General features: G+C 35.4%; 2 protein-coding genes across 2 annotated transcripts; both read right to left on the reverse strand.

Moving 5' to 3' along the window:
* Positions 1-1,749: 1,749 nt before the first annotated feature.
* LOC131642269 (protein transport protein SEC24 C-like) lies at positions 1,750-21,704 on the reverse strand. The gene is made up of 25 exons (XM_058912549.1): positions 21,492-21,704; positions 20,426-21,335; positions 19,423-19,656; positions 19,271-19,345; positions 18,723-18,821; positions 18,033-18,144; positions 17,281-17,408; positions 11,029-11,148; positions 9,970-10,050; positions 8,404-8,481; positions 8,194-8,286; positions 7,285-7,339; positions 6,553-6,629; positions 6,170-6,241; positions 5,945-6,028; positions 5,503-5,622; positions 5,353-5,421; positions 4,991-5,068; positions 4,719-4,857; positions 4,351-4,515; positions 3,763-3,908; positions 3,231-3,410; positions 2,796-2,884; positions 2,651-2,682; positions 1,750-2,126 (listed from the first exon to the last, which is right to left on the reverse strand). Exons 2-25 carry the CDS (start codon positions 21,227-21,229, stop codon positions 2,017-2,019), a joined length of 3,240 nt encoding a protein of 1,079 aa, XP_058768532.1. The 5' UTR covers positions 21,230-21,335; positions 21,492-21,704; the 3' UTR covers positions 1,750-2,016.
* Positions 21,705-23,417: 1,713 nt separating this feature from the next.
* Positions 23,418-23,885, reverse strand: LOC131645962 (uncharacterized). Its single transcript, XM_058916151.1, has one exon. The coding sequence runs from the start codon at positions 23,883-23,885 to the stop codon at positions 23,418-23,420; it is 468 nt and encodes a 155-aa protein (XP_058772134.1).
* Between the last annotated feature and the right edge of the window lie 587 nt (positions 23,886-24,472).

The following is a 24,472-nucleotide window of genomic DNA, read 5'->3' on the forward strand; positions in this document are numbered from 1 at the left end:
ACGTAGACTTTTTAATAAGCCTATTTAGTCAAAGAGGTTAGGTCATAAGAAGAGCATTTTAAACATATGAAGATGGCCTATTTTAATAAATATGAATAAATTCATTATTTTTATAATATATTTTATACTTTATATTGAAATACAAAATTAAAACTAAGTTACCTTGAAGAACATGTAAAAATAAGTTTAAAATTTTTTATGAATAATGTCATAAGTTATTTTCATAAGTTTTCCCAAACAAATAATCTTACAAAACTTATACTACTATACAAATAAGTCAATACAAAAAAAATAATATTTAGTCTCATTGTACTTTTAATTCTCTAGTCTATTTAAACATTAATAGAATTGCTTAGTTACATATGTTCAAATGATTTAGGCTTTTTAAGTAGGTTAATAGGCTAACCACGTCTTCGAAAAGGTCAACCTCAAGCCAAAAAAATAAACCTATGATAGACCTTAGGTCAAGCTTAGGCTTTGAATTCTTTAACAGTCCAGACTTAAGTTTGTCAAAGTCTAACTCGGCTCAGCCTATTCTCACTCCTACCCTTGATTGATAACAAAGAATAGGTAAAATTTTACAAATTTGAGCTGAAGACAGATGAAGATTTAAGAGTTGTGTGGAGTACATTTCACCGTTACACAACAAAAGATTCGATCAAAGTGGATTCGGCAGTGGCGAGATCGACCAATAATATTCTAAAGATGTTGGAATCCCTCAATCATCTATCGATCATGAAATGTCATATTAGATTTATGTTGACAAAACTCTACGTAATGTTACATTTCATGCATGTGATAACAAATATTTATGTCAGTTTGTATTTTTACATCTCTTGACTGAAATTGCTTTTAATTTTGTAATAATAAGGTATATTCCGAATTTCAAACTCCTTAACAACTCTGAACATTATTATGAGTTTGTGATCTATTAGTAATATTAGGAAAGAATCCAGATTTCAACATTCAGACTAACCCTTGAACATCATGGAAGATTGATTTTTGGTCTATTAGTAATATTAGGAAAGAATCCAGATTTCAACATTCAGACTAACCCTTGAACATCATGGAAGATTGATTTTTGGTGTGATATTGATTTTGGGTGTAATGTGATAGACGCTAAGAGTTTGTGATTTATTAGTAATATTAGAGAAGAATCTGAATTTCGATTTCCAGACTAACCCTTGAATGTCATAGAATTTGGGTGTGATGTGGTGGACACGTCTGAAATTTACTTTGTTCAAAGGGTGTTATGTATTCCAAACGAGTCCGAATTTAAAATAGAGTCTAAAAGTAATCTTGTTTCGCCAAAAGTATGCGAGTAATCCATGAAGTGTATTAAACAAATCCCCTTGAGACAAATGTCTATTGCTTCAAGAAATAAGTTAGCCGAGAGGAACGAAGAAAGGGGCTTGCTGAAAATGATCTGAGTAACAGGTGATATAAGGGAAAATGAAGGATTGTCAGCACAATTCTGTTCTCTTCTCTCATAAACTCTACATTATGCTACAATCACCAATACAATATCATTTTTCATAATTGGATTGATTCTATGTTTTCTTCCATAAATACAAGTAAAATGGATGGCTGAGATGTGCCTGCAGTCACTAATTTGTGGTATCAATTGTACTATTTGACAGACAATTGAATACAAGTATCAATCCATTCATCCAAGTAAAAATTGGTTTTTGTTTTCCTTCTTCTAACTCTTCAAATTTATTAAAATGAAAATGCCATTATCTTATAATGTTCCACATAAAAACACAATTGCTCATAAATTTGATGTGTCAACCCCAAAAGAAAAGAGATCCAACTATCACCACAATTAACTTATAGTACATGTACATTAATTAACATAAATAACAAAATCTTGTGTTGTCTGATTTTCCTGACAAACGCAAGTAAACTAAGAATGCTCATAAATATGCAGTATCTCTCACCCATCATTGGGGACTAGGGGTTTGCTCTATCATTTAGATCCAAAAGCTTGCAAAATTGAAGCTGGCATATTACTCATTACGATGCCATTTTATTCTGGATTTGCCTATGAACATGTATAAGAAACTCTACATAGGAGAAGCCACCTGCGCTCTTGTCTTCTATCATATACGAGAAGAATAACATTCCTGATGGATCACAATTAAGATAGGCTTAGTTGAAAAGAACAGAACAATTAACCACAGTTTTCTTTCATCAATCAAAAATCTTCATATTCTAAACAAGTCTAGCAAATCAGCTAAATCTTCATATACTTTTGTATGTTTGATGCAGATCAAAAGCTGAATAGGATCGATGGTAAGAAAAGTGACACATTTTGGTTGGTTGTATCTAATGGCGAAATCAATGAGAACAGAAAAGAATATAGCCACGTGTCAAACACCAGCTAAATATCAAGTAGAATCCTTTTCAAGAAAACATAAGTATTGATTCAAGAAGCAAATATTATCAGAGAATAAGCACAAATACAAAGCCTAAAAATATTCAACTATTTAAAAAGGTGGGGTTGAAACATGAAAATATGCCGATAGAGTTAGGTAATGATGAGACGTGGTTTCAGTTTTTAAATTAATTTTAATATGTTCGTGCCAATTATTAAAAATCCATCATTTAGTAAGCAATGGAGTTTCAGCAATCATTTTAATGCACTGACCTGATGGATCACCTTTCCTGCAGAGCTTCAACCTGCCAGATTTACTTAAAAATTAGTTTAAAATTTACACATTGTTTAGTCAGTAAATGACATGGAAGATTACTCAACAGAGTTCAAGATATATTTGTCAAAACAATTAGCTTACCGGAGGTAGCAAAATCTTTGCCGCCGAATCTCATTCACCACTTCATTTAACTTCTTTGACAGAGGATTGTCAAATTGTTGCAATACAAACTGAGAAAACAAAAGAGTCACTTTAGATAAACATTTCATAAAAACAAATGAAAAATAATATTAAAAGAAACTTGCAATAACTACGGTTTATTAAAGCAACGCATCTCGCTTAAGTGCTTTTCAAATGCTCATTACAATAAACCCCTATAATTTATAAACACTTTTCCGTAAGTAGAGAACCATGACTTGATAAAAATTGAACTGTTCCGATTAGTTAAAAATAAATCCAAACCCAGCCACAATTGTCAACTTTGCATTGCCAGTTCTGAACAACATAATACTAGAAAAAATCGTCGAAGTAATTTAAAAAGAACCAGGCTTGTGATTTAAGGATTGTGGAACTTACATGAGTAGGAATTTCATCAACTGTAGAAACACCAAACAGTTTCCGCACAATGTCTGGATTCACGGACTCTCCAGCATATATTAAACAATCATGACCATTCTCAAGAAGATATATTCCATCATCACTAATGTGCTCACTAGAAAGAGGTAGGAAGGAAGGAACAACAGATTCTTCCTCTTCCTGCAAATTGCAAAAATGATATTAGTGTCTCAAAAAGTATTACAAATATGAGATCGGGCTTAATGAACAATAGTGCTAAACATGTGATCTTGTCACAAATAAAAACAACCATTTAACCTTTTCATTACATGGCTTATTAGGCTGACATGATTTCCTAATAAAATAGTAAAATGTACTAGACACATTTATAAAATTAAACTCATCATCTTCAAAATATGATACATCTTCAAATTTTGGTATCTGAATAAGCACTTTAAGCACTTGATAAAACACAGTTAAAATATATATTGTATCATACGAACATCAAGATTGTATGTGTGTGTATATCAAACATTGATTAATTAATATACACCTTTGAGTCAAGGTCATGGATAGCCACCATCCTAGGATACACAAGCGGTATTGCCAATGGAGCAGATAGAGAGGACACATAATTTATCCAAAATGACCGTTCATCTATCTTTCCATCTGTTCTCAACCCTGTACTCTTGGTTAATGCTGAAAAAGAAATGAAAAGTAAAATTAGCACCCAGTTCTAACCGCCCTTCTGAAACACATATCCCCAAACATAAAACATTCTGGATTTCAACAATATGGATTGACCATTAACAAAATAAGCAAATGAATATCAGCTTTCAAAGTCATCCTCAAATCCCAGCTAAAACAAGACATTGCATCAAAACAGAAGTACAGGAATAAGGAACTAGCATATAAATGCGAAGTGAAGAAGCAAAAACAAACAAATAAATTGATTAAAGGCAATCTGTTTGAATGCAAGGTAGAAATAAAATCTATCCCCAGTGGGCCAGTATAACTAATAAATGTCACTTGGACATTTTATGCCTAACACATAAATAAACTATAAAAATAAAACCTTAATTTTCACAGCATTGTTCGTCATAAAATTTCTGCCAGAGATGCATTATAAATCACCACATACCAAGTGTGTACAGGGGCAAAAGCTTTAGGGCCTCCGGAAGAATTAGTTGTCCAGATGAGGACACCGTAGCACAAAATTTACGATATGAATATAGTGCATTGGTGCAAAGGTTTGTCACTTGTTCCCGAACAAGAGGAAGTGGCTTTGAAGGGATCTCACTGGCAGCTACACACACAAAAAAAAGTGTTAAAATTCTTTTATCCAAAATTATACCTACAAACATATGCTCTAAACACCACAGAAACAACAAGTATATAATGAGAACGAAATTTAATAGAGTTGCTAACAGTTAACATATAGTCGAAAGCAACAATAGTCAAAAACAGAATAATCACAACGGCAGTGCACATTGATGATAAATGAGATACCTTGCTTTAAGAAACAGCAAAATTGAGTATCCAAGTCAGCTGCGCGGAACAGATTACTGAGCATACTTGTGACAGGCAGAGATAAGGTAATGACACGTATTCTTCTTTGGCCATACACAGTTGTGTATAGAAGAGCACACTAAATAATGAAAAAGAACATACAATTAATAAAATGATACTTCAAGTGACTAAAGTTTTTCCAAGACTAACATCAGGTAATCCGAAGATCATAAACTACTCGGGATAAAGTGGATAGCCAACTTCCCGAATACCTGAAAAGCACATTCAGATCCATCCTGCAACTTATCATCATGTTTCAAAGTCACCATGAAAGTTTTGTCACAGTCAATCTGCAAAAAAAGAAAAACTTGAGTACATGAGTATGTTTTAAGAAAGTCAAGTAGTTTATCACTTCGGTAGAAAAACTGATATTATTTAGTTGTCCGTTTCAAAGATCAATGCGACAATAATTATTATTGTCAAGAATACCCTTATGTGTATTGCAGATGGAGAAATAGGTGGAATGAAATAAGAAATAGTTAGGAGAATTTCTTCACCCAGATAAACATATGTTTAAGGTCTTGTATATACATACGAATATAACTATATCCAGCATCTAGAAAATAATACTGACCCCAGGTAAGTCAACATCAGTTGGGATGCGTTTACAAAAGTTGCCGTAATACTCCTGTACTTGGATGCCCTGAGAAAAAATAAAATGAAAATTTGTAGAGATGGTTTATTGCATGATAAGGCATGAAAGAAGGTGAAACATGCAAGCTACCTGACTGCATCTCACACGCATTACAGCCTCAAAACCTTGTGGCCTAGTGACATTCCATCTAAGATCGTTGTAAAGCTTTGCAGGATCAGAAAGAGCTGAGAATGGGTAATAATAATAAACCTGAAGAAGATGAGAAGTTTAACATTTAAAATTCTGGTGTAAGCATCACATACAGTTATCTGCATAGCATAAACCTACTTTTTTATGTAAAATGCTTTATACAAGAAAAATAGTACATATGTAAGTATATCCAGCTTGACTGATTTTCATAAGTAAATAAAAATAACATTTACTTATTTTCATCATTATTGTAAAGGTCTTATAAACACTAAAAATGAAATATTTTTTAGCATAAAATACAATGAAAGTCATATGGAAGCAAAAATAGAACAGCGATCGGATATTCACTTATACAACAGATACATTAAGCATTGATGTATACCTGTCCACCAGTAGTCCGTGGGATCGCCGATATGGAAGCAATGTCAACATAAGTCTGAGTAGTCACAAATACATCAACACAAACCTACAGCATTGCAAAATTGTTATACTTTAACCATCCACAACAGGCTGCTCATCAAGCTCACAAGATAAATCAACTCATTACTCGGATTGGACAGAAAAGTAACGCCTAAACTAAATCAAACCAAAAGAACTTATGAGAGACCTGATACTCAGCAAGTTCAACTGCTAATTCCTTCAATGTTTTATCTGATGGTTGAAGTAATTTATGTGCTTCCTGAAATTCAATATACAGAAAAACAGATCAGCATCTGCACTTGAATATTTAGGATGTAAAACAGATAAAACAATGCAAAGTATCAGTCGAATCATGTATAATTTAATGTAATATGCCGATGAATATTTTAAACTTTCACTAGTGTAAATCAAATGTCTAATATTAAATTTGATCTCTGTTACAATTTTACAGCTAATAATAACGGGATTTACAAATATATGGAACTAATCCCATGTCACCATCTAACAAGCTCAAGTTTATAATAACAAGAAAATGCCATAAAATGCAGACAGCCAACTTAAGATGAATACCTTTTCCCCTGCAGAGATGTTTGTTCTGCCTTCGGCTTCACGTGCAGAAAGGGCACCAATGCCAATAGATGGCAAGACTGAAAAAATTAAAAGAGGAACACGAAAGAAACTCATGCATTAGCCAAAGAATAAAACACAGATAAAATTGTAGAAAAAAGATGAGAGAAAGAAATCGGCAAAGATAAAAGCAAAATGATAACAAGAACCCAAAGTATTTATTAAGAATATGACCCAATCAAACATTAAAAAAATGATGCAGTCACCAAGTCCAAACAAAAACAATGCCAACGGAACTATATAATAATAATGTTTGTTCAAAAAGTAATTAAATGAACAATTATGGGCAAGACCTATTACTTTTGAAAGATGAGAACGGGCTTTTAAGACGACAAAAACTTTTGGATAAAGCCAATGCATATTACTTCTTTTGTGTTGTATCAACAATGCATATTATTCATTTTTTATCCTTAAGAAAATATTTTTTTCCTTCTTTCATTTTAAATCGTGGTATTGCACTTTAATAGAAAACTGTGACTTCCTGAAAACTAGTAACTTCCATTATATTTAGATTTAGATACTCACTTTTACTCAAGTCAGATAAATCCAGAAAAGAACTGGTCAAGTAACAAATGTCCGTGTGTATTATTCATAACATGGTTTTTTTACGTTCCCTCCATTCATGATGTTAGTAGATACAATTAAGTTAAGAAGTATAGTAGTTAAGAACCACACCTGACTGGAAAACCATAAGCTTTCCTCCAGTGTCTTTCATTGCAAGGAAAGCTGCCTAAAATAAGAAATCAAAGATATAAGCATTAATATTTTTCGTATGAGATATTGGTTTGGTTAGAGGAAGTTGTCAACCTCAATGAGAAGACACTAAATAATAACAAATGCCAACAATAACCTGATAGGATGAGAGAATTACAAAATGCCAACAATAACGGGATAGGTTGAGAGAATTACAAAATGCTATTAGGGGAATAAAGAACCAAAGCAATGAGTGCAGTGTGAGTAAGGGCCAGATGAGGGATTGGCCTGTAACCTTTTAGCACTTGGCTCCCAATAAGGAGGATCTAAACAGGAGAAATAAGGACGGGACCAAGAAATCAAGTGGGCCAGTCCATGAAAGGGAACTAAGCAAGTGTTCAATCGTGAAATCATTTCATGAAAGGGGGTCCTTGGAAACGTCTCTATCCTTTTTTGTATTCATTTTCCAAAATAGAAACCATTTATTTTCAAACAATAAAGTGCTAGCTCCTAACAATGAGGCATCCACATAGATCGAAAATAGAAACCATTTATTTTTAGAAAAAAATATCTAAATGCCCAACATGACAAAATCCTTCAACTTCCATGTATACACAAAAAAAAAAACAGCCTGGGAAATTTAAGTGTTATACATCATAAAGACACTCTACATACAAAAAAGAAAAGGTTGGTGAGGGGTGTAAATAAACCTCAGAAAAGCAGAAAGGAGGCTAACAAATGAAGAATTTACAGAGTGAAGTTATAGCAAAATGTTAGATGAACATTGAAGTAAATAGGTTTATTTCATATCTATAACCATCTCAGCAAACAGCATTAATAAAAAACAATAGAGTCAGACAATTATTATAACATTAAAGTAAAATGCAATACCTTGATTGCTGCGCCAAAGGCCGATTCAGAAGTTCTATTACTTTGGAACATAGTAGGAATGCTTTCAAGAAGTAATTCTAAATGTTGACGGCACTAACCATAAAAGAAGAAAACCAATTAACAATATGGTTAAACCAAACATAAGAAAATAAAACATAAGAATCAACTTATCATGTAAGCTTCTGCAATAGGAAAATATTCGAAACTAACCTCAGATAGTGGAACAATTACATCAGTTTGCAAAGGAGTATAAACATCTTGGACATCAGGAACAATGAGCATCAGCGGCTACAAAATTTAAATTTCAAATTTAGCCTAAAACTCATTTCCGTAAAACCATAATTCTGAAGAGCTAGATATCTAAACAAGTTAGTTAGGTGATTGGCACTGTATCTTACAAGTTGCAAAGGAATACTTATTACAGTATGTTCTAAATTTCACAACTCAGTCCCAAGTTAAAAATATTTGAAGCAAGCAAATAATAATAATAATAATCATCTAGGTTGTTAATCTCGGGCAGCGGCACATATCCCATCAAAATGAGTTCTCCTCAAAATCAAATCTATAATATTAAGTATTCAAAATGACTAAACCAAGTTCTAAACGTAAACAACATGAAATTTCTAAATCACATCCGTGTTTTCCTCATCTTCACTTCTAAGTTCCACCACTTTAATATTATCTTGTTCATCACTTGATTCAAACTCTTGTATTTGCACCTCCAACTCCTCATCTCCATAAGACACTGTTTTAGCAAGTCTAGATTGTTGTCTAGAAAATCTTGTTGATTCATTAGCCCCAATTGCATAACCAACAATTTCTTAAAACCAAATCATCTTCCAATATTCCATTTTCACTCTCATTTTATTGCAACCATTGATAACATTCATCAATATCGTTTAGGAGAATATGTTCGGTTAAATCATTGTTATTAAAGCGGTCTATAAGAGAAAGAAAAGAGGAGAAACAGAACAAGAGAGTTTAATATTAAGTTACAAAACTTTGAAGAGAAACAGAGCAAGGAGAAACAGAACAGAGGCGAATGGTGAACAAGCAGAGGAGAACGGAGGCGAACGACGAAGAAACGTATGAAAGCAGAAGCGAACAGCGAAGCACAATTGAAAACGGCAAAGGCAGGGAAGAGCGATGAAGAAAATGAAGGAAGAAAACGTTGGGACTAAAGAAGCATAACACTTAGGGTTAAATATTAGGTCAATAAAAGGGTGGGAAAGATAAATCCCTTAAAAAATATTGGAGTTTAAAAATTTGCCCCAAATTGAGTATAGCAACTATCAAACTGCGATGGCACTGCTATAGCGCCGCTACGAAACCACTATTCGCGGCTGCTATGACCGCTATCGTCAATAGTGTAGCAGTGAGGGGCCGTGCCACCACGCTATGCCACTATAGCACCTATTGACAACCTAGATTATTATTATTATTATTATTATTATTATTATTATTATTATTATTATTATTATTATTATTATTATTATTATTATTATTATTATTATTATAATATTAGAAAACCATTGTTTCCACCACTATTCTGAAACAAAAACAAGAACAAGAATCAAACAACTGCAATATGACAGCTCAGTTTCCTAGACACTAATTAAATATAGTAAATAAATCCTCAGTCTCATTCACCTCAACAAAATATAAATTTTCTATTTAATTTAAGCCAAATGAAAACATGAGTTTGAAAGTAAATCTTCCAAAACTAAAAAAATCAGTAAATTCAGTATGTTTAGTCGGGTACTTAAGTGCTTCTACCTGCTGCAACGCACGTTTCAAGTTGTAAAAATGAATTGTTGAGTCAAATGTTGCAACTCCCACCTGTGTACGAGGACCTTCCTGTAGCAATAAAATAGAAAATTCTAGTTATTAAGAGAATGTTAAACAAAAATATTTGCCAGAATCTCTGGTCACACCACCTAAATTTTAAATCAATATAAAAAGAGTCCCTGAAATTGAGTCAGATATGTAAAAAAGAGAGGTTTGTCAAAAGGACTGAAAAGACAACAATGATAAACCCAAAAGATACAATTAAACAATTAAAATTTAGGTCTCGCTCAGGCATGCGTGCGCACACGTTTCTCCTTTTTTTAGTGACCCAACTATCTCATTCAGTTTGGCCCTAATAAGAATCTAATGCTAACATCTGTAGTCTATATCATTACGGAGAATGATAAGCACATGATGAATGAGATCATAACTATATAATGAAGATAAAAAAGGATAAAATAAAATTAAGTTCACTCATTCCTGATTGTCAAGAATCACATCATTCTCATGTCATACCAAACATAGGAATCCGCATTCCGTGGAATGGAGGCAAGAAGGTATTTGTAATTCATGTGTCAAACCTATCTAATTAGAATTATAAACAGACTTGTAAATGGTCATACAATCATAGCATTGATAGTGTGTTGTGAGATCTTCATCAAAGATGTGCTTATAAAATTAACATAATATTTAGACCAAAAGATCAAATAGCTCACATAAGACAATACACATAGATAAATTGCAGAAATAATAGTTATGCTATAATAATAAGTGTAAGGACCAACTTGGTGGGAAACTGATTTTTCATATAACCCCATTCAATTTAAACAGTTCATTAAATTTATTTCAGTTTTGTTTTGGAAGCAGGAGCAGAGAGGGGGGTGAATCTGAAAGATTTGTCTCGTTATATTAAAGCACCAATCTAAATGGAATATAACAAAAGAATATGTTCAAACCAATCAAAAAACGAAAAATTTAAAAAACGTTATGCTTCACATATATTATTATGAATAAATGGTTGATAAGTTGTTTACAGTTAGAACTCACAGGAAGGTCCGCAATAACTTGATTTATGGCACTGCAAGCTGCAGCTGTTGCACCAGTTTGAACAGCATTCATTGATACATCAACGAGAAAGAAGTACACAGCGGGCATTGGCTCACGGACCTACACAAAATAGTAAATTGGACACCACTCATTACAAGACAGTTAAGGATGACAGAGAAGAAACAGTGTACTCCAAACCAAAGCATAAAATGCTTACTTTGTATATCGTATTAGAGCCATAACATAAATTTAGGCCATCATATAATTAACTATACTTTATTAACCCAGCATACAAACGGACCAAATAAACTTGACTCAATATGAGCAAACAGCCGTGTATAACAACCAGCAATAGCAACAAATATCAATAAGCTTATAGACAAATTGCCTCAACATTTGATTTGGGGTATTGACATTGAGGCGGATATATTTTCTACGAACTATATTAGGAAAACAAATTTGCTTGAGAATTATTAGGTTTGGTAAGCTGCTATTTATTAAATTCATAATTTAGTCTAGAGACATCTTTTATGAATTGAAATACAGGGTTGGGCTTTGATAGAACAGAGGAAAGGTAGAATATAATGGAGAAAATTAATTTATTAATGATTATGAAAACAGAAAAGAAATCCAGAGCAAATGCTCCTCAGTTAGAGAAAACAATTCTCTCACTGCCTAAATCCTAATAAGGAAAACAGAAAATAATAATAAGATACCTAGCTACTGCCCCATACACCTATTTATATGGGAAATCTAAACTAACTCCTATTTATATGGGAAATCTAAACTTACTCCTATTTATATGAGAAATCTAAACTAACTCCTATTTATATGGGAATACTAATTAACTGGGCCTTTCTTATTCTTTCTCACATATACTCTCCATTGTTTAGGCCCCAAATTATCTTTGTTAACTAACACATCCCCATCATCACTTGTGGGGTCCGATCCATTCCTATCATCACCCCCACCTACAACATTAGCCTTGTCCTCAAGGCGCAGATCAGGGAATTGACTCTTCAACAACAGTTCCTCTTCCCAGGTAGCATTTCCAACATCCATCCCTTCCCATTGAATCAACCATTCTCTCTTGTGCTGTCCACCATCAAACTTATCCCTCCATGACAAAACCTTGGCCGGAGTAATATCCCCTTTTTCTGACTCTAAACTGATAGGTAGCTGAGTAGTAGTAGTATAGTTTCCCACCGCTTTCTTCAATTGCGACACGTGAAATGTAGGATGTATTTTAGATGTTGGTGGTAACTTTAACTTATAAGCAACCTGCCCTATCTTCTTCATGATTTGATAAGGTCCGAAAAATCTAGGGGCTAGTTTTTGATGGATTCTTTGCACGACCGAGTGTTGTCGATGAGGTCGTAATTTGAGGAAAACCCAATCACCAACCTCAAATTGCACTTCCTTGCGCCTCTTGTCAGCTTGGTATTTCATGTACTCCTGGGCTTTGAGTAAATTAGTTTTCAATTGACGCAGCGCCTCATCTCTGTCCCTTAACTCCTGTGCTACAGCTTCTACTCTGGTTTCGCCCTCCAAAAAATGCACCAACACTGGAGGCTTTCTGCCATATACTACCTCGAAAGGGGAGAACCCCGTAGACACATGAAATGTTGTATTATACCACAGTTCTGCCCACGGAATCCAGTGTGCCCATGTCTTAGGTTGATCTGCAATAAAACAACGTAGATAGGCCTCTAAACAACGATTAATCACTTCTGTTTGGCCATCCGTTTGGGGGTGGTATGCCGAGGACATTTTAAGCACCGTGCCTACTAACTTGAACAACTCTTTCCAAAAAATACTCACAAATAAGGGGTCACGATCACTAAGAATAGACTCCGGAATTCCATGTAATCTAACCACTTCCTTCACAAAAATAGCAGCTATTGAACGAGCCGTAAATGGATGTTTAAGAGGAATGAAATGGCTGTACTTGGAGAGACGATCCACAACAACCAATATAGCTTCAAATCCATTACTTTTAGGCAAACAAGTAATGAAATCCATAGATATCTCACTCCATACCAAAACCGGAATAGGAAGAGGTTGTAGTAATCCATTAGGAGTAGTTGCTGTATATTTTTGGCGTTGACAAGTATCACAAGCTTTCACAAAATCTTGCACCCGCCGCATCATCCCTTGCCAATATAAAGTTCCCGCCATTCTCCTATAAGTGCGTAGGTAGCCGGAGTGACCCCCACTCGGAGACGAATGAAAATCTTTTAGTAACTCCTCAATAAGTGGTGAGTTAGCAGGTATAACTAACCTATTTTTGTAGAATAATATGCCGCCTTTTAAAGCAAAACCAGGTTTAGCATTAGGATCCTTTTGAATAGCCTCCACAATATTTTTAAGCAAAGGATCATTTGATACTTCTTGCTGTAGCTGGCTGCTCTGCTGCCAAATAGGATAGGATTTAATAGCTTGCAACTCCGCATCCTCATGCTGTCTAGATAAAGCATCAGCCACTTTATTTTCCACTCCCACCTTGTACACCACTTCAAAGTCAAAACCCAACAACTTAGCCATCCATTCTTGCTGATTTGCTGTGGTAATACGTTGTTGCAACAAGTGTTTTAGGCTCTTTTGATCAGAATAAACCACAAACCTCCTTCCTAACAAATAATGTCTCCAGTGTTGAATAGCTAACACTAAAGCCATCAACTCCTTATCATAGGCAGATTTGGATAACCTAGATGATTCAAAAGCCTTGCTAAAATATGCTATGGGATGCTTTGATTGCAACAACACTGCACCAACTCCTTTTCCTGAGGCATCACATTCGATTTCAAATGGAACCTTGAAATTAGGTAGGGCTAAAACTGGGGCAGTTGTAACGGCTACTTTTAATTTCTCAAAAGCTTCAGCAGCTGCTGCATTCCAGCTAAAACCATCCTTCTTTGTCAATTCTGTCAAGGGTTTAGCGATTCTTCCATAGTTGGCTATAAACTTTCTGTAATAACCGGTTAACCCCAAAAAACCTCGCACTCCTTTGACATTCTTAGGAATCGGCCATTGTAACACACTGCTAACCTTGGCAGGATCAACAGCAACCCCTGCTTTAGAAATGACATGGCCCAAATATTCTACTTGGTGCTGACCGAAGGTACATTTCTTCTGGTTTGCCACAAACTGATGTTGTTTCAGAATATTAAGAACCACCTCCAAGTGCTGCAAATGTTCAGCCCAACTACTACTGTATACTAGGATATCATCGAAAAAAACCAGGACAAACTTCCTTAGAAAGGGCTTGAAAATTGCATTCATTACCGATTGAAAGGTTGCAGGAGCATTGGTGAGGCCAAACGGCATAACCAAAAACTCATAGTGACCCTCATGGGTCCGAAAAGCCGTTTTATGAATATCCTCTTCCTTCATACGAATTTGGTGATAACCAGATTTAAGATCGAGCTTAGAGAAGTAACTACAACCATGTAACTCATCTAACAATTCATCTACAACAGGAATAGGGTACTTGTCCTGAATTGTTACCTTGTTGAGTGCACGATAATCTACACACATCCGCCAAGATTGATCCTTCTTCTTGACCAAAATGACGGGACTAGAGAAAGCGCTGGTGCTGTTTCTCACCACCCCTTGTTGGAGTAGGCTCTGAATCTGTTTTTCAATTTCATCCTTGTGTAAATGAGGATATCTATAAGGCCGCACACTTACCGGACCAGCACCCTGTAAAAGGTCAATTGAATGGCAAGTGTTTCTTGGCGGAGGAAGACCTTGAATTTCTTTAAACACAATAACAAAACGATCCAACAATCCTCCCAACTCCTTAGTTTGATGATCAGAGACTCGCGACACCGGTGATCCTAGCACCTCCATCAAGGTAGGCCATTCACAGCCTGCTATCATTCGAGAAGGAGTGATAATGCTTTGGAATGCAGCCATCTTATCATCTACAGCCTGACCAAGTAATTTCACCATACTGCCCTTATGGTTGAACACCATAGACATTTCTTTCCAATCCATGGTCACCTTTCCCAAAGTTTCCAGCCACACAACTCCCAAAATCAAATCCACACCTCCTAACTCCAGCACATAAGCATCAAAACAAATCTGCACCGCTCCCACGTTCAACTGAATTCCATTGCATCTACCCCTAGTTAAGACACGATGACCATCTCCTAACTTAACACCCAAGGGATTAGAAGGCACCATAGGCAATCCGAGGGTTTCTACCACCTTAGGGGATATGAAATTATGCGTGGCTCCACTGTCAATAAGAACCAAAATAGATGCACCTTGTAAACATCCCTCCAATTTCATCGTCCGGGCTTGGTTTGGATTAGTGGATACACCAAACAGTCCCATGGTTTTACATTCTAATTCCTCTTGTGTGAGCTCTTCTTCTGAGTCAGCCTCTAACACGACAATCTCTCCTTCATCGTTCACAATTTCATCATCTCCCAAGATAATCAATCGTAACTGTTTTGTTGCACATTGATGGAGAGGATCCCATCTTTCGTTGCAACGAAAACAGAGTCCTTTTGCACGACGTTCATTAACTTCTGCCCTTGGTAGATGGCGAACACCACGAGAATTACGGCGCAAATTGTCCCCTAAATTTGGGCGAGAAGATGCTGTAGAATTAGTAGGTCGTGTTGACCCGGTTTGAGATCCAGAACCCGAACCAGCACGCGTTTTTCCCAAATAGTTATTATTCTGGGTCTGAATTGCAGAACCTTTTCCTTCCCCTTCGCGAAAAGCCCAATTAGGTTTTTGAGATTTTGTCCAAGAGCCATGACCCGGTTTGTAACGTGAACCAGATCCATGACCTGAATTTTCAGCAAATTCACGTTCCACATCACGTGCCAATTGCATCGCTACATACCGGTTGTGCGGCTTGAATGTTCTTACTCGAGAACGGATATCGTGACGTAAACCACCAATAAAATAGCCCAGAAATTGTTGTTCTGGTAACCTTCCACACTGAGAGGAACACAATTCAAATTCGGCTATGTAATCCTCCACCGTCTCAGATTGCTTCAAATCCTTGAGTTCTTCGAACGGGTTCTCCAAACGACCTCCTCCAAATCTCGCCATCATTGCTTCACATAGGTTCTCCCATGACAATTCCTCTGTTGAATCATGCCATAGGTTAAACCAATGGATAGTAGGGCCTTCCATGCTCAACTTTGTCAACTGAATACGAACATCCCGAGAGATTCGTTGTACTTCAAAGTATGTCTCAGCACGAGTGATCCATGCCACCGGATCGTCGCCGGTAAAAGCTGGCAGCTCCACCTTCTTTGCGGACAAACGAAACTCATCCAACGGTGAGGTAACCGTTTCACCGCTTGTTTGAGGTGATCCACGATTCCCTATCGCCCGCTGAATTTCCGCAGCAAGGAAAGTACGCAATTCCTCAATACTGGTTTCCACACGTCCCAAGCGTTCCTCAACTGCAGTAATTCTCTCTGCCATTCTGGTTTGCATGAACACAGCAGGTCGGACCAATTGATAGAACAGAGGAAAGGTAGAATATAATGGAGAAAATTAATTTATTAATGATTATGAAAACAGAAAAGAAATCCAGAGCAAATGCTCCTCAGTTAGAGAAAACAATTCTCTCACTGCCTAAATCCTAATAAGGAAAACAGAAAATAATAATAAGATACCTAGCTACTGCCCCATACACCTATTTATATGGGAAATCTAAACTAACTCCTATTTATATGGGAAATCTAAACTTACTCCTATTTATATGAGAAATCTAAACTAACTCCTATTTATATGGGAATACTAATTAACTGGGCCTTTCTTATTCTTTCTCACATATACTCTCCATTGTTTAGGCCCCAAATTATCTTTGTTAACTAACACATCCCCATCATCACTTGTGGGGTCCGATCCATTCCTATCAGGCTTTATCTACTTAAATGGTATTGGGCCTAATTTTTGTATTTAGTTCACGCTTATTGTATAAATTCTAGGAGAATACCAAACTGTTCTCAAGCAATGGAAAAATACACAAAAAAACTAAAATACTATTGGTGAAGAGTAAAAACCAGTGGATTATCCTATTCATGAAGATCACTGGTTCATAAGGTCAAGAGGATCATGGTTTGAATCTTTGTGGACTAGATATCATCTCAAATTAAGCAAATTTGGCACATTGAGATTATTTAAATTTGTATGCTCCTGATGATGAACAACTCAATAACAGAAATATACAAGAAATCCATCTTCATGTAGCCCTGAATAGTTAACAAATAAACTAACCATGAATTCTTTAGTAGCAACAAACTCAACCGTTCCTTTACATAGCTCAGGCTTTTCATCAGCATCTCTACGTCGACCATCTGGACCTAAATTGCAGTGGTAGTCCCGTGGAGTTTCATCACTAAATCCTGCAAAACAGATGTACATTCAAAGCTAAATAGTTGGCTGTGTCACAAAAAGATTTCTTTTGAATAATTTCATTATTTTCTATTTCTCTCCTTTATCATATATCCAATAATACATCTAACCCATTAATTTTCATCTCTTTATCTTTTCTCACATTCTTTCTCTCTTCTTAATTTTTTAGCAGAGCCCAACATAGCCTCAGAGAGCAGACTGGGGGATTCTATGGCACTTTTCTTGCTCTTTGATTGTCAAGCTAAAACTTATAAGGGCTTATCTCTGCATTGAAATCTGAATGTCCGTCCTGTCAGACCTATCTAACTGATGATATTTGCTATTTTTCTTTGATGCTTTATTTTCCTTTTTTCAACCTAAAGTGCATAAGCAGCAATAATCACACTTAAAAAGTGAGCAATAAATAAAGTGTACAATATATACATAAACTTGTAATGTGATTGATGATGCTCAACCAACCACTGACTGACTTTGTCAGTAAATGACAAAAAAATATTATATTTCTTCTCTCTTTATTCTATAAGGAAATGTAATGTAAAAAATCATCTCCAAACATAATACCATAGTATATACCCACAACTAATATTAGGATGAGCAATTGTTATAATACTAACCGCATAAATTGCAGATAAAGCGTCTTCCCTGATCAATAAATTTCATAAAGGGATTTACATAAGCCTTGCAACGTGAGCAACGGACCGGACCACTCTCTCCAAAATCAACAACCTATATCAGCATTAGATATTTAAAAGTTATTACACCAAAATTTTATTAAAAGGAAACATTTTAGAAATAACAGAGCACAAAGTTCACAAACTTTATCCTATAAAGTATATCTGCCACTACAGATATACAAACTATGATTTCAATTCAGTAATTATCGGCTGACCACCGATCTTCTTAGTTCAAGCATAAACAGTTGAAAATACTTGAAAGAAGAGAAATGCTTTTAATATTCTCTAAGGAAATACAAGCAAATATAAGAAAAACACAGCAAGTTACAATATGAACAAAGAATTCCAAAGGCTGTCATTTCATGAATCCTTAAAAGTTTAAAACATCATCAAACATTTGCCAAAGATAAAGAAAAATTCCAATTTTTAATTTACATAGATACTAATAACATGTGAAATGTACATAAGTCACCCTATTAATGAAATCTCCATAATAAATAAAAAAATAGATGACTGTAGAACTTCAAAAAATAATACCCACAGCTATAGAAACTTCTACAACTAACACTTCTATTAAATTTTTAAAAAGAAAAAGACATGCATAAACTTCAAAGGAATAATCATAGGTACTTGAATGGGATCCTCGGATGGGTGTGGAAGCGCCAAAGGTTGGACTAACATAGCCAACTGCATTCCTGATGTTGTCAAAAGATCAGCAGTGAAAGGAATCTGTTTCATTCAACAAAAAGAACAAAGCAAATGAGAGAAAATCAATATAAAATAACAGAAATCTAAACATTTTCAAAAATGAAATAACCAATCTCAGAAAATTACTGTAACACCAAAATTCACTTTGAACAGAAGAATTTAATCTTCAGAAAGAAAAATAATACAGGGCAAGAAAACGAGGCATCTTCTTAGGCAAAAATAATAAAAATAAAAAACCTCTTCAGAAGCCAAAGCATAAAAATTACATCAAAAGAATAAAGCCCTCCACCGCTCTATATATGAGATTGTCAAACAGAAAAAAGCAACCTTTAAGTAGCCACAACATAAAAGCCAGAAATAGAACTTTATACAGAAAAACAAGGGCAACATCATACAGGCAAGAAAGAAATCTTAGCATTTTTCATTAACTTATTCATGGATAAAAATATATCACAGATATTAAACGTGACCTGATTTATTGTGCACTTCATGTAACGTGGACTGCAGTTGCCCGTATCTCGTACAATAAAATCACTTGTAGCAGGCTGAACAAAAAAACCATATGAACAAACAGCAGTAGTGGTATATATGACTTAACAACAGAGTTTTTTCAGATGAATACCGGAGGGATGGTTGCCTGGTTGCCTTGACGAGTGTCGTGCATGATCACTGTGGACCCTGGCGTGGGCCTTGGAATTTGATTGGGATCAATTTTCGAAGGCCCTGCCATGGGGGCTCCAGTTTGACCAACAGCGGGTGATATAGTTGTAGTCATAGATTGATTTGGCAGTGGTGGTGGCATGCCAAACATCCTGGGAGGCTGTGAAGTACCAGGAGCTGGAGGAGGCGGAACTACCTACATAATTCTAAAAGTTTATTGACTGACTTCCAAAAGATGAATAGATGCATATATAGCTAACACAATTTAAGTACTAGGTATGATAAATACTAGATAACAATTAAACGTCACAACTGTGCATATGAGATTTTTACTATTGCTAAATGTTCATTTATATATACACATCATAACAGCTCACCAATTCTCAAGCACTATGTGATATTTAGGTAATTACATAAAGATATGCTTAGTGCCTTGCCCACAGAGAACATAGGATTTTTGATAATTTGTATATCAACTTAACCATATCTTCTAACTTTTCCTGGTTTAGGCTTACATCCAGACCTCAGCCTGAAGAATAAATTGCAAAGCTACATATAAACAATGGAAATATACCAAATCATGTTTGTAGCCTCTTGCAATCAATTTAACAGACAACCGCATAGCTTTAGCACCTACAAAGCTACAACCTTGCTGAGTAATGACGATGCATACACATGGCAAAATTGTTTATAAATGCATAAAAAATAATCTTATTTTTGCATAAGAGACAAAAATACAGCTAAACCTTTCATTCATGCAACCAAACATACTTCTAGACTCTAGTAGAGCTAAGATAATGCATCAGCCATATTCTTCCTTTTAAACATAGTGAAAAAAGTCTATTTGTCATGCATAGTGGCAAAAGAGTAGGCTGTATTACTTTTGTCAACTCATTCAACAAAATGTCGTTAGAAAATATAGATAAAAAGACATCCAAATGCAATAAGTTCAAATAAATAGGTACCTGTTGGGCTTGTGTTTGCCAAGAAGGTGCAGCGAAAGGTGAACTCGGAGGCTGCATTATTCCCTGAGGTGCCATAGGATAAGGAGACTGAGGATGACCAGCCGGACCTGGAGGCATTCTCATTGTTGGAGGTCCAACCGGTGGCTGTTGAACACTGCCACCTGGAAAGTGTTGAGGACCTGGCATAGCCCCACCAGAAAACACTGGTGGCCCGTTACTCATTAAGTTAATGGGTGCACTAGTAGGAGGCATGCCAGGAGGAGCACTCATCGGTGGGGCATTAAAAGGACTCGGACCAGGACGGGCACCAAAATTTTGCGGAGGAGGCCCAGATGGACGAACAGGCGGAGAACCACCAGGCGGAGGAACCCCAGAAACCGGTGCTGCAACATTACCTAATGGAGACGAAAAAGAACCAGGAGGCGGTCTTGACCCAAACGGTGAAGGTTGACCAGGAGGTGGTCCAGTAGGCCTTCCAAGGGAACCAACCGGAGGTCCAGAAGGAGGCCCTGTAGGCCTTGCCAATGTTCCAGGAGGCGGACCAGGTCGCGAAAACGGAGGCGACGAACCAGGGAACCCCTGTGGCGTCGGACCTGATGAAGGAAAAGGCGGTTGCTGGCCAGGTTGCTGGCCAAATGGTGGAGGTCTAGAAACAGGATTGGACGTCATAGGAGGCCGATTAAGATTCAAATTCTGCATATTATCAGCTAATCCATCAGAAGAACCTCTAAAATTAGGGACATAATTAGGTGGAGGTGTGTTGCTTCCGGGTCTAGGTGCCCCTGGAGGCACAGGAGCAGCCATAATTACTCAATCAAATCAAATCCAAACTCCCCTAACCTCTAATTAAATAACCTTGTTCTTCTTCAACGGATTATCAAACTAATGCTTATAAAAACACGATCCAAATCTACAAAAAAAACATGAATCGAAAGATCAACGAAACAATTCTCGAAAATTGAATAAGATCGATGAAAATAACAGAATTGCATGCATATAGTGAATGAATTAACCGAAAAAAACACGATCGAAGCAAATTGAATAGCGATTGGAAAATAGAGAAAACCTGAATGAGATCGTTGGAGAATCAGCGAAATTGAGAGGGGGGAAATGTTAGATCGGGAATGTGAGATTGAGGGGTTTTAGAGAGTGGTGGTAATTGGTGGATTATACGTTATTTATTTTATATCAGCGCCCAATTTTTTCCTGTTTTGCTCTTCACTAACGCCGTTCGTTTGCTTCCGGTTCTTTTTTCTTTTTATATTACACTCAATTTTTTATCGGAATCCAAAATTAAACGGAGATATCTACTCCTCCTGTTTCAATTAGGCTAAATTGTAGGTTTGGTATCTTTTATTTATTACACACATATTTACCCACCCACCAATAGTTTTACAGTGTTTTGTAAAAAATTATCAATCTATTACATCATTAAAATAATTTTAAAATATATATTTGATTCGATAAAATATGTGTCTCATTAATTGTTAATGTAAAATTATTTATTTTTTCTATAATTAATTAAAAGAATAATATAAAACTTAATTTTTTTTCCCTCTGAGAAAACCTTATGACACTGATTAAATATTGTTTTTATAAAAAATCTAATTTGATATTCTCTAAATTTTGTTTCTTAGTAGAAATGAAATTAGTTTATTAAATAATAAACAAAAAGATATTTTTATACAATATTTAAATATTTTGAAAGAAATTGAATGAAATTAATACAAACATCGAATTTGCTTTTGAATGTATGAATCAAATTGTCAATATTAACTTTTAAATATGATATTTGTTTGAGTATCTATTTTGTGGTTTATTATATATATTTCAGAGAAAGATTTGACTTGTTTTTATTTTTATGTCAATGATAAATATTTATTTCATATTTTTTAAATATTCACTAAAAATGTGTGTTATTTGCTTATTTTTATATGAATCAATTTACAAATATTGTCTCGCATTATTTTATGTAAAATACTCTTCGTACTTATTGTTAAGAAATTTTTGTAAGATATTTTAATGTACTACTGTTTATTTGATTTTTTATAATTATCGATGACAAATATTTATCAGTTGATTTTTATAATAATCAATGTCAAATATTTAATGAAAATGTTTAAGAAAATTTTCTTTACACCCTTGAATAGTGGAAGATACATCTGGAAACTCTCACACTATTGGAAGATTAACAATCATAGCTTGAGTCTCAAATTTCAAAGAAGTGAACATCGCAAGCACTTGAGCCTCATCTTTCAATAGTTCTTCCACTTGATTAGCAGATATAAACCTCTATTCTTCCACTTCATCAAACTTTGCGAACAACACTAACTTGTTAAAACAATTGATATAAACATGGTTGAACTCCAACCAATTCATTCCCAAAATAACACCGAGTTTACTCAAAGGAAAACAAATTAAGTCAACTCCAAAGTCCTTATCATAAACCATCAAAGGACTATTCAAATAAACCATTGTAGTAGTCACCGAACCATTAACTAGAGCATCAATGACCTTACAACCACTCATAGAAGACACTTCAAGATTCAATCTTTTCACACAATCATTATATATGAACGTACGTGTCGCACCCGTACTAATGATAGCAATCAAAGGGACATAATTAGTAAATCACGTACATCGAATTATATTATCAGACTCATAAGTCTCCGCTCCACTCAAAGTAAATACCTCTCAACCTGATTGAGCTTGCTTTGGTTTCTGGCACTGAGTACGGATATAACATTTCTCTCCACAATTGAAATATGTCACCACCTTACTCTTGCATTTATTAGCACGATGTCCCAGTTTTCCACACTTGATACACTTCACAGTAGTACATTTCGAAGCATGATGACCTAAATCTCCATATTTGAAACACTTGAGAGAGGTAGGAGCATCTCCATTACTTGTTTCTTTCACACTCGAGGTCTTTTGTTGGAACTTCTGGTTTCCCTTTATCAGTTGGAGTCCTATACGACTTACTACGATTCTAACTTCCATTCTTCTTCTCACTAACACTCTTGTAGTGAATAGATCTGACTCTCCTATCTTCATCATAGATTTTGCATTTGTTCACCAGCACAGAGAAACGACAGATTTCCTGATAACCAATGAATTGATTAAACTCAAGACGTAAGCCACTCTTAAACTTCACGCACTTGGAACCTTCAGCTTCCGCACCGTTATAATGAGGACAAAATCTAACCATCTCTTTAAATTTAGCGAAATAATCTGCCACAATAATACTACCTTGCTTCAGATGCAAGAACTCAATCTTTTTCTTGCTGCGAACATCCGCTGGAAAGTACTTCTCTAAAAACTCAATCTTGAAATTCACCCAAGTAACAGTTCTACCTATAACTTTCAACCTCTGACAGGTATTCTCCCACCAGCAGTCATCCTCTTCAAATAACATATGTGTATCGAACAACACCTTTTGCTTATCAGTGCACGTCATAAATCTAAAAATCTTCTCAATCTTCTGAAGTCAAGTTTGAGCACCCTCTGGATCATACCTTCCCTTGAACGTAGGTGGATTGTTCTTCTGAAACTTTCCCAGCCCACGAAACTCATCAACCACTCCATGTTGATTTTTGTTGAGCCCAAAAAGCCGCATTCGCTTTCCCCATCACATGATCCATAGCCTCCAAACATCAACAATCACACGATCATTTCTTCAGTCATTTCTTCAGTCATTTCTTTCGCACAATCAATCAAAACACATTAACTAATCGTAAACAATAAGATAAACAAATTAAGAAAAAGTATCGACAATATTTACACACATGTCGCATACAAGGGTACAAACTCATTCTCAACCTAGGTGGAATAAACCAGCCTGCTCTGATACCAACAATGCAACACCCTAAAGCCCCGAAAACATTTTTATAAGATAAATAATTATTTTCTCCAAACAGGTGTTACACATGCTCAACAAACATGCTTTTCCAAATAAAATAAAAATAACAGCGGAATTCAATTTGTCTCAAACAAAATAAACACTTGATTAATCAAATAATCCAAACATTAACTCAAGACAATGAT

The sequence above is a fragment of the Vicia villosa genome, linkage group LG1 (genome assembly GCF_029867415.1).
Source record: "Vicia villosa cultivar HV-30 ecotype Madison, WI linkage group LG1, Vvil1.0, whole genome shotgun sequence".
Lineage (NCBI taxonomy): Eukaryota > Viridiplantae > Streptophyta > Magnoliopsida > Fabales > Fabaceae > Vicia > Vicia villosa.